The 12,187-nt window shown below is 40.0% G+C and overlaps 1 protein-coding gene across 1 annotated transcript in view; it reads right to left on the bottom strand.

Annotated features, from left to right (window-relative positions):
• agbl4 (AGBL carboxypeptidase 4) overlaps positions 1–12,187 on the bottom strand; it is a 281,610-nt gene that overhangs the window by 120,005 nt on the left and 149,418 nt on the right. Inside the window, exon 5 of the mRNA XM_032526873.1 lies at positions 8,858–9,074. Coding sequence (XP_032382764.1) covers positions 8,858–9,074 — 217 coding nt within the window. The remainder of the gene's footprint in view (positions 1–8,857; positions 9,075–12,187) is intronic.

The raw sequence follows: 12,187 nt of genomic DNA, 5'->3' as shown, positions 1-12,187 counted from the left end.
TTGGCTGCCTTTGGAGGGCGAGCAACTCTCTTTTCATTAATTTTCATTCTTTTCCCCCCAAACAAATGATCTACTGTACAGCCCGCTCTGCGTTACTCTCCTCTCCATTCCTATCTGTCGTTTTCTCCCCCCGTTGCATTCTTTTTCCTGCATTCCAGGCAATAGAAAGCAATTACACTGTCAGAAAGGTGTATTCTGATTTATTAAAAGCCTTGAATGCTATCTGTTTTGTTCCCTCTTTGTGTCCCCCTGAGGAACTGATTCTTGACACCCAAATGAGACGGAGTGAGTGCTCCCTGCTCCATCCTGGGCGTCATCTAGGAAGCCGGCAGAGTAAATATCCATTGGCAGAAGAGGGAAGATAGGCGGCTGTAACACAGCTGCGAGGATAGGAGTAGATTTGCCAAGAGGTGGGAGACACGAAAAGACAAAGAGTCAGAAAGAGAGAGAGATGTGTCTGCTGACTGCTGCATTGTCTTAGTCTGAAATGACATTCATCTTAATCTTTAAGTTCATTAACCAGGTCATCATCCATCCACAGACCTCTGGTTCACAGCCTTGTAGGCCCACAGACATCAGCCATTTCAGAGAACTTTTCATTAGCTTTATTCCTATTCATTGAAAGATGGGAGAAACGAGGGAAAGTGAGAAACAGAGAGAGAGGGAAGAGAGACAGAGCGCAAAGCCATTAAGGTGTGAATAAGTTCCAATTTCTAAAATAAATATTATCTCTGTCTGAGTAACCCAAAATCTGTGTGCTTTTGTGCCAACATTATAATAAGGATCAACAAGGGGTCAGCGCTGCGTGAACATCACACCATCAAATTTAGAGAGCTTCACCTGTGCTACTTTAATCTATTTATCTCCAATATTTTGTTGATACACAGTTGGCATGCACTCTGTAAAACTGTAAAGTTAAACACGCCAGGGGCACCGCCACCCGATCTGCCCTACCTCCCTTTCACAGTAGGCTATGCATTAACAGCCATGCCTAATGCACTCCCCACCACCTCCTAATCCTCACCACCTCTGCCTCATTACCGCGTTCTTGATCGCCAGAGAGATGGGAGAGATGGGGGATGCGTAATAAAGCATCTAGTATCCTGGGGGAACCATTGGTTGGAGATAACAGGCCATACAGCCCTATAACGTAAGGACATAGATCATAAACCTACTTATCTTTTGCTCCCTCTGGACCAGCCCTCTTAGTCAACGGTCCGGGACCAAAGGAAAGTCACCAACCATTTTCTCAGATTCCCGTGCTAGACTACACATACTGCCATGTTGGTAAGAAGAGTCGAGTAGAATAAGGGTCACTCGCTAATGAAGAAAACTACAAAGCAGCATGAAAACAAGAATTGTTGCGAAGAAACCTGCCATCATACAATGATGACCTTTTCAATCTTTGAGGAATTTTCTCAGAGTCCTGACGTGGAGGTGCTGTAGGCAGTGATTAGCATATTATTAGACCATAAAGAGTCTAGTTTTTTTTTATCCAGATGCCTTTTAGTTGCTGCAAAGAAAAACACAAAACTTCCACAGGCCAACAGAGAACAATTTATAATAAATGCAAAAATTGGGAAACAAAAACGCAAAAAGGTAATGCAAGGGTACATAAAATTGAACAACAAACCACAGATAAACACAAAGAAAAACTTGAGGAAGTACAACAGATAGAGTGAACATTTAAATTCCACCAGAGGATTTAGCTGTATTCCTTAAGTTGCCTTTTCTTTTTCCTTTAAAAAATAGTTCCCCCTCGGTTGGATGTTAAGGCCACAACTGATGCATTCATTAACAGTCTGCCGCTAACTCTGTAATCTTGAGCTGTTCACCTCTCTGCAAAAGGGAAGAGCAGTTTACTTGAGTGGTTTCAGCTTGCTTGACTGGTGAAGTGTTTGTGTCTGTCTTGAATATATGCTAACAAAGCTACAAAACTATGTATGTTTGAAGGGATATGCAGCTAACATTTCTAACATTTGTATGTGGTGCTGCGGTGTTATTGTTTTGCTTCCCTATAAACTGTATGATTAAATCCATTTGTGTCTTCCCAGCAGGGGTCTCACACATTTTAACAAAACAAATACAATTTTTCATGACTTTTCTTTTCTTTTATAAATACAAATACATTAGCCTATATGTCATATGTAATCATGAAAAATCGTCCCATTTTGTTCAAGTCATCACGTACCGTGATGAAGTGCAGCGAAAGAAATATCAGATAAACAGGACCTATAATAAAATTCTCATGACCATTTACAACCTATGTTTTGATCTAGTTGGTTATGTTCATATTCATATTTAAATACTTCCAACTACAGGCTCAATCAATACCTTGTCTTTTATCATTATTATTTTGTCACTGTGTCAGCCTGGCACTGGGGGGGAAAGGAATCAATTGCATCAGTGTATTCTTAATGCATTTAGCTAAAAACTCATTTCTGGGTGCAAGTCTGAAAAACAATGTAGCAACATAAGTATATAGCCTACAAAATACATAGTATTTCATGGGTCTCTATTGGTTAATACAATATGTATTAATGTATTAATGTACACAAGCCCATCATTAATAAAACGTATCGGAATCAAACTCTATTTAAATATACAGATAGTTTGAGCTAGTTGGCATACATGAAGGGGGAGACGAGAGCAACTCGGGGAGAAAATTAAGAACAAAACAATAGAGCTTTGTTACGTCAAAAGCTACAACAAATAAACTCGGTGTAGATTACTGTAACAATTAATTTCATTAAACACAACAAAATTCCATGACTTATCCAAAATGTCAAGGATTTTGCTTATTTCATGACCTTTAGAGGCCTGGAAAATGTTGACCATGGGAACCCCGCACCAGTATACAAGCCAGTCTGGAGTTTCCTTTCACTAATGAAATACAAAGTGGATGTTCACATCCCTCATGTGGTTTCACTTTTTACAGCATCACCTCATCCACATGATAAAGTGCTGATTGGCTATTCAGGTTTTGGCCTTTTAGGGAGGCAGACAGTAGTTGGAGGGCTCTTTTCATTACAAACCAATCACACAGCCATTCACAGAATAGCTCCAGTGTCAAGAACTCAGCTCTCAGAACCTGCTTTCACAAAAGGTTGGCATTAATTAACTAACTGTAATTAAAACTGGCACAAATCATGCTGTTACATTACTTGATGACAATGTATGATGTAAAAAAAACCTCGCTAATAAGATGTACATGGTGAAATGCATATCTTCTTCTTCATGCATATCACTGTTTCACACAAAAATGAAAATTTCCTGTGACTGAATTGCACTGTTCCTAATTTGTTTGACAGTATAATTATTATCTATCTATATATTTATATTATTTTAAGTTAAGTTGTGATGCAAAGTTATTACTTATGAAATTAGAACTGTGATGATGAAACGCCCATGTCACTCATTCAGCGTACAAAATCCATATATCTTGCTTTTGTCCAGGTGCTGATATCCAAGGACTTGCAACGCTCCCTTAAAAATTACTTATTTTTTCTGCTATATATATATATATACATTATAAAAAAGTACAAGCTACAATTGACTCCCTATACCTAATTTTGTAATATTACCTCTGTACCCAATGAAGAGCACAAGGCTTTATATTGCACTGTTTTTGATGTAATAAAAAGGAGCATTTTACAGTGATACAAGTCAAGGCAGAAATCATTATAATGTCTCTTTAACATGTGTGGCAGTGTGGCTTGCATTTTTTGTGTTTCCTATGTTTTCTGCACCTCCATCAGTTTGTCTGGCCTGACTCCTCCACTGTGGCTACTGACCTTCTCCTCTCTCCATAGCTGGAGTGGCTATTGATTGGATCTTGGCACACAGTGTACAAACATAGAGATAAGGAGAGAGAGAGGCAGCCAGGCAGATATAGCTGCAGTGCCCACTCCACTCGCTCTAAAAAATAAAAAATAAAAAAACCCTGTTCTTCAAGACTCCACTCCCACTGAGCAGACACCCAGACATGGTACCTGAACACTGATAGCAGACAGGATTAGGTCTAAAATTCAATCACAACAGCCTAAGTAATGTTAAGTCACTGCAGCTGACAGTGACCGCTGCCTCTCTTCAACACATTACAAGTGATCTATCATAATCTTACTTTGATTTGTCAGATTTCCAAAGTAAAAAAAGAACTCAATGTGACATCTCTTCACTGTGATTCTGAGATCAATAGTACAATAATACTTGAAATGGGGTATGAGAAAAGAGTCACAGTATAATAGTAAGCACAGATTAGGCTAGGTTTTAGACAACCTTAAGGTTGTGGCCTGTCCACTCTCCCATCCTGTGGTTATACTTTCATTGCATCTGGTCTACAGGCAGCGGCTGTGCTGTGTCAGAGGTGACTAATAGTGTCATAGCCCTGCCCTCCCCGTGCCAGCAGAAGGAAAACTCAAACTGCTGCCTATGCAACTCCAGGGCAGACACTGCGTCCTGGTCAGAAAAAAAGAACAGGCAAGGTGGGCAAATGAGGCGCTTTTAATTCTCTATGGCTGGGGAGACACTTGAGGACCGTACAGAAATGAGGAAATAGTCTGAAATAAGGAATAAGGAAGAAATAAGGAAGCAAATAAGTGGGCATATTTTCAAAGAGGCTTGAAAGTATTGTAGCAGGTCAAACACATGTTGACTCTTTCTCTGTGTCTGTGTGACATGGATGCCTCAGGGGGAGAAAGAGGGAGAGAGGTTTACTCAGATGCTGTCAGGATGGTCTACAAAAGAAAATGTTCAGACAGGGACCAGAGGAACAGATAAAGGGCCATGAACCCTGCAGAGCAGGAACAGGAAGAATCCAAACCCCTCTCCTCTGGGGAATAAGAGAAATTCTTGTAGTATTGAATGTGTGTGTGTGTGTGTGTGTGTGTGTGTGTGTGTGTGTGTGTGTGTGTGTGTGTGTGTGTGTGTGTGTGTGTGTGTGTGTGTGTGTGTGTGTGTGTGTGTGTGTGTGTGTGTGTGTGTTTGTGTTTGTGTGTACGTATGTGTTTGTGTGGGTAATTACCGCCAGCTAATAACCAGGAAATCAATTTACACATACAAACGTAAATGTATTATCTGCATACACACATAAATACACACATGACAACGTGTCAATCATCTGACCATCTTTTGTCATGATTATTGTTAAGATTATAAAATGATTTTGGTAAAAATATGTTTTAAAGCAATAGTTTGCCATTTTATAAAATTAATATTATCTTGTCGAGAGATAGATGAGAAATCTGATACCACTCTCACGTTTGTCTGTTAAATACACAAGGCTAGCAGCTGGTTAGCTTAGCTTAGCACAAAGACTAGAGACTGGTAGAAACAACTAGTCTGGCCCCATATAATGATAAGAAAGTTCACCTACCACCACCTATAATGCTAAACAATCATCACATTATATCTTGTTTGTGTAATCTGTACAAAACTGTGTAAAGTGTAAAATGCCATTTTACAGGGGTTATGTTGCAGACTATATATTAGTGCTGGGAGCAGAAACTTTATAACTAATAACTTTCCCTTTAAGAAGTGATTGTTGGACCTCAGGCAGTGCAGGTTTGATAAGGGCACAGTATCTCAGAGATATAGTGTGGGTCAAGGCCATAAAGTGCTTCAAAGGCAATTAGAGAAGCTTTAAAATCTGTAATAAGCTGGTAGCCAATGTAAAGACATTACAAATGGAGTAATATTTGCTTCATTCTTGGTTCTTGTTAGTAGTCTAGCTGCTTCATTCTGTACAGTTTGGATTCAGAATTATTTTTTGATTCATCCCATTTAGGAGACCAACACTTTAATCTAAACATAAGTAAATGAAAGCATGTATTTGACCTGGTCAAAAATGGAAAGATTTTGTGAGAAAACAAGATTAGACGACCTTGCCAATTTGCATTTCAAAATTAAGATTGGAATCAAACCACACCCATGTTTTGACAGAAATCTAAAGGGTTTTTCAGGATTTACTAAACAGCTGGGTGTAGGCATCAGGATTCCATATAATCTTCCAATAACCAATTATCATTTGTGTTCCTTTTTGTCTTTCTGTGTTGGTAATCTTTGACGTCATCATGTTAGACGATCAGCAGTGGGAAAACTCCCAAGAGAAATAGGGAGTCACCACCCACACTGTGGTATAAAAGTTCATTCCTAGAACACTACCACTGTTATTGTAAAGTCTCAATTGAAAGAATTTGAGAATTGAATCTGTCCCTTTATCTGCCTCTCTCAATTAAACTGACGTCTACCATGGGAGATAGCTGAAGTGAATTTAATCTGGTAAGACAATACAAAAAACCTGCTTTATAAATTAGTAAATACGTACTTCCTTGATCATAATGATGAAAAGAGCTGGAGGTAAAAATTAAAAAAGAGCCAACCTTTACATTATCGTAGTCTTCCAGTGCAGGCTGGAAAGATGTGATTTTGTACAGAGGAATACATTACAGAAAACAAATTAGTCAGCAAGATAGAAGAATGCCAGTGCAAATAGCTTTGGCTCTTATTTCCATCCTTATGAGATAACTGTACCCATTAAAAGGTTAAAGCTATTGTGGTGTCCCTGCAAAGACTGCCTTGGAAACGGCAGCAATCCGTCTTTAAACTTTGATGCAGTCAAAAAGCTCCCTTCATCCCTTCTCATCTCTTCCCCTCTGACCTGTGTGTGTGTGTGTGTGTGTGTGTTACATATGTGCATGAGATAGAGAGGGGGGAGAGGGTGACAGCAAAAGAGGGAGCAGAGAGAGAAAGAGATATGAGAGGGTGGGGCTGGGCTGCCTGACTGGCACCCAGGCCCAGAGAACATAAAGAGAAAAATATGGCCATAAAACCTCTCTATGACTATGAATACTAATACTGTCTCTGTGAGCCAAACCAACCGAGTCTGTCCTCTCTCTGTTCCCCTCTGTCTCGCTTACAGAAATGATGTGGCTTGAAAAATAATGCAAAAATAGTGTGCTGCACAGGCAGAATTGTAAAGCTTAGTATTTACACTATGTTGTATACACAACAAAGTAGTAGTACAGATGGATAGCGAACATTCATTAAGAGCAATGGTGAGCCATTTTATATTTTATTTTGCTGTGATGAATTTGGCTGTTTAGTGACAACAAATTATACAGTTGTACAAATTAACAACTGAAATGGAAAACAGACTAGTAGCACTGACAAAATAAATGAACATCACTCTGCCTAAAACCATAGGGGTCCATACACCAAACTGTTTATTTTTGTGGTTGAAATTCTTATATTATAATCCTGATATTCCTGTATGGTGTGGTGCTTCACTGTTTGTATTTAGATGAGTATTGGGAATAACAAGAGTGAATCTATATACACACACACACACACACACACACACACACACACACGCACAAATACACTATGCACAGGTATTTAATAAACAATTTGGTGAAATAATGGCTAATAGTAATATTAATACAAATGCACAATTATTTGCATTATGTCAAAAGATAGATAGTTATTAGATATTTAAAGGAGATATATCATGATATTAGACATATCATGTTCATTTTCAGGTTCATACTTGTGTTTTGGGTTTCTTCTAGAACTTGTTTACATGCTTTAATGTTTAATGTTTGAAACTGTATGTCTGAATATACTGTACCTGTATTCACCCTCTGTCTGAAACGCTCCATTTTACTGACTGTGTCTTTAAGCCCCTCTCCTGAAAAGCCCAGTCTACTCTGATTGGCTTGTGAGATAAAAATGGCACACCTTTTGCAAAGGTAGTTCTCAAGCCGTGGGTGGAGATGCTCAGATGGAGGGCATATTTTAAGTAGCCTGCATGTTGGAAGAGGGGCTATATCTGGAGTTGCTTGTTGGATCCCATGTTTTCTGATCTAATCATACCACAAAAACTGAGTTGTTTTTTTTCAGTTTGTGCGTTGATAGGCAGATACCCAAATGTATGTGCAAAAGCACAGAAAATTATCATTCATGACACGTCCACTTTAAGGTCACCTGTGTTTTCAGCCAGAGCCATTTAACAAATTTACATTCAGTAACTACCCCTTTTTGTACTAGTCATTGATAGTTGTGGAGTCCACCATTCACAAGCAGGATTCAAATGACCAACATAAGCACAAGGGGAACACAGGTCACGACGCGTAACTTTATCTATTTGATAAAGGCCTCCCTGTTACTGCTAATGCTCACCGACTGTTTCCCACAGCTGTTGCTTTAGTTTAGTTTATGACCACATTGCTAAAATCATGTATCCATTCTTTTGTAAATATTAAATTTTCTCTGAAGCTGGTTTTGAAATATAACCAAATTTAGATTTAGATTTCTTTTTTTATTTTTACCACTTTTTAATGCCATGGTTTCTAAATGTACTGTATTTTATGGTCAGGTGCTCCATACAGACACTGTACTTTCATGGTGCCCCCCTTACAGCAAGCTTTTTTACTGACAAATGTTGCGGGACAGAAGAAAAAGTCATAATCTCTCAAGCATTTCTAATGAGTCTCCTACAATTATTTGATAAGAGCAGACAAGACTGGAGGCAGCGTGTATGATACACTAGCTCCTACTACCGAGGTGAGAGCTTTGCTGATTACACACAGAGCCATTTACACACTCTCACACACATACCCCCACCCCCACAGACACACACCCACCCACCCCCACATCCACATCCACACACACACACACACACACACACACGCACACACACACACACACACACACACACACAAACACACACTACAACTTACAACCCTTCCACACCTTATCTTCACCACAATTCGACTTCTCTGCTCCAGTTATAACCACTACCACCTCACACACACCTTCTTCTCCACCTGCCCACAGCACTTCCCACCTCCCTACTCACCACACTGAGTCCCAGTTGCTCCCTCTGCAGGTAGGGCAGGTTCCTACGCTCCAGGCTGGCCAGGTAGTGCTGCAGTCTGGAGTAGGTGTAGGGGTAGCAGTAGGCAAACTGGTATACGTCGTCCTCTTGGTCAAAACAGAAGGCAAAGGACATGACATAGTTGCGCCGGTGGTCAGGACAACGGTAGTAGTACACGTTTTTGGCAGGAAGCCTCTGCCTACAACAGAAAAAGACAAACACAATATAGAAACATTAGGGAGGTAATTTACAGAACAGGTCTTTTAATTTAAAAACACGAGGTCTCGAAGGGTTACGCCTGCATCAGGTAAATATATAATAAACAATGAGAGCACAGCACTTTTGCAAGAGAAGAAAAAAAATTCCAGAAAGTGTAAAGATAGACATAGAAACTGACTCATGAGTTACTAATAAAGAGTTGAGAAATCATAATGCAGAAGTTTCATCATCTTGTCAGTTGGTTGTTTTCCAGAGATGATGAGTTCAGGTGGCAAAGAAGTAAAAGAACTGAAGAAAGTAAGGAGAGTCACCTGATAATTAAGGTGCTGGGGAAGTCTGAGAGGTTCTCAACTTATGAGGGGTGACAAACCAACACATAGTTTTGATTTGGTTCACACAACAGTTATAAATAAATCATCAAAAACGACAAAGAGTTACTTTTTAGTAGGTGTGATTGAAACTAAAATGAACAATTCCTGATCATTAATCACCACTTGGTGATTAATTATTTGTCATATACAAATGAATAAGAACAATACAAAACAATGAAATTTAATGACAAAGAATGATATATTGTCTAACTTTGAAGGTAAATTGACTAAATTATCAGAGTTGTTTTGCATTTTATGGAAGTTTTGTTTTAGGCAAATACAGTATAAATACTGAAAATAATACTTAAAGTAGGCAAAACCACTGTAAGTAAGCTACAAATGTCTTGTTGTAAATGTTAAAACAGGAGACAAGACCAAAGATCACTTTAAGAACAATAATCAACCCTAAAACCAATTCTGTTTTCCATTCATTGATCTCCAACAACAGGAGAGCTTACCTAGTGAAAAGAATTTGGTCTTACAGTTTGTGTGTGTGATCAAATGTTTTCAGCTTTGCACTATAAATTCTGCAATTCACACATTAACACAAGATATTTAAATTATGACTATGACTCTATTTTTATGTGTAATTTAGAATAGGAGTCTGAGTGAAAAACAGAAAATGTGTTTTTCTTTTTGTTGCTCAAGTTGTGTTTTGTGTTTTGAGCAATTATATCAAGTGAGGGACGGGTAAGCACCTGATCTGTGTATGTCGTGTTTCTTGATGTGTGGAGCACTGCACGGCGTTCGTAATGTGCTCCATGTTTAATCTTGTGTCTTTTCTTCCTTGTGTGCTTTGCTGAATTGTATGTTGCATGTTGCATGCTGGTCCCAGGGCAAAAAATCAATGGGGTACAGAACAGTACTGCTGCAGTCTACAGAACTTCTTTGCTTACTCAACATGTTTCCTTTTCACACTTTTCACTCATCTATCTTTGTCTTCCTCTCTTTCCTCGTTCAGCCCTTACCACTGAGACATGGTCAGAGGGAGGTTTGAATGCATGCAAGTGACTTTCTCTGCCTTCTTTCTCACTTCATTTTTTTCTACCTTTCCTATTTCCTGTCTTTCTCCGAATCTTTCTTGTCCTGTCAGTTACTGACTCCGCCTTGACAGGTACGTGAAGATGACCAAGCATGGGGAACAACCGTGCTGCCATAGGGGCTCTGGCAGTCACTCTGAGAGAGGAGGATAAAAGGAGGAAGAAGATGAGGACGATGAGTGACTGGTGGGTTTGGGGTGTTGTGAGCGGGGAGAAAGGTGGAATAAGGAGATAAGGGGAAGATGAGAGTGCAGGGCGATGGCAGATCTGGTCCTGATACAAAGATATATGGGAAAGGGTGGCGGCTAGCAGCGTAGCGGCTGTGTGATGGTGGGGCTGGCTAGTGAGCTAGCGTCTCTGGCAACAGATCAGATGAAGATGCTATCAGGGCTGTGATAGGAACAGGACTTGATAATCAACAAACAGGACAGATTGCTTTGCGCCAACTCTGTCAGAGTGAACTTCTCTCTCTGACTCACCTCTGAGGAGGGAGGACGGAAAGGAGAAGCCTAAGAGTTTTATGTGTTTGCTCAGACACCTAATACATCAAGTTTGGCGAAGGCCCTGCATAGAAATGCATAGTGAACACACTTGCATGCATTTTCAAACACTTGAAGATGTCCCTGCAGGTATCTAGTAAAACAAAAAGCTAAATCACTCAGCCTCCCTCAGACAGAGGGTAAAAAGGGAGAGAAAGGCAGGGCTGATTATTCCTTCAGAGGAGGAGAGAATGTATCTGCATGTGGCTATCTCAGCAGAATACTAATGCAGCCAGTGGCTAGTTTTACCACACCCAGCCTTCCCACTGGAGCCAGATTACTGCCTTGTCTTACAGCCTGTAAAACTGGACAAAACAAAAAACAATAAAAATGTTTAATCTTGGAAAAATGAGAGCAAATTTTAGAACATAAATATTATTCATATAAGACCACATGGGTTTGAAGTAGAGCATACTGTGAATAACTCTTAGCGGCAAGGACAAAATAAACCTCCACAGGACACACTTGTGTACACACAACCAAACACACATACTGGTGCATTACTTTGGTGCCAGCCCTCCGAGGTGCAGGTTAATTAAAATAAGATGACACCTCATCTCTTTCCATATTTCCCTGTTTGACTCTGCCCATCCATGCAATCCCACTTCTCCCTGTTACTCTTTCTCTCTTACTGGGCAGTGTGTGACCTTGCCGGAGACTGGAAAAGTCCTGGCTATTGATTTTAATTACTGCTGCTTGTCCCGTCACAGCATTGTAGTTATAGGCCAGAAAAAAACAGCTCTGTGACTTCTTATGGAGAGAGACTGCCTGGAAGGCCTGAAGTTCAGGCTAAGGGGAAAAAGGAACGCACATAAATATGACAAAATAGACAAAATCTTCAGCACACGCACATTAATGCACAGTCCCTTTGGTTTTTTATCTAAGCGGTGGCTGCTCCTGCTCGGCAGCTGGCAATTTGTTTTATCTAAATGGTACCTCCCTGTGCCTCTCCCCTGCCCATCTCTTGACGTGGTACAGCACCGTCGCTCCCAAAAAGAATTATCACTGTGTGGGATGAGGGGGGAAAAATGGAGAAGCTTCCCCCAAATGATAACACACTCACACATGGTTTTACAATTCAGTGACTACAGACAGACAGACAGACAGACAGACAGACAGACAGACAGACAGACAGACAGACAG

This window comes from Etheostoma spectabile, chromosome 9 (genome assembly GCF_008692095.1).
Source record: "Etheostoma spectabile isolate EspeVRDwgs_2016 chromosome 9, UIUC_Espe_1.0, whole genome shotgun sequence".
Taxonomy (NCBI): Eukaryota; Metazoa; Chordata; class Actinopteri; order Perciformes; family Percidae; genus Etheostoma; species Etheostoma spectabile.
The sequence above is the reverse complement of the archived record's forward strand: the minus strand, read 5'-3'. Positions and strand labels throughout refer to the sequence as shown.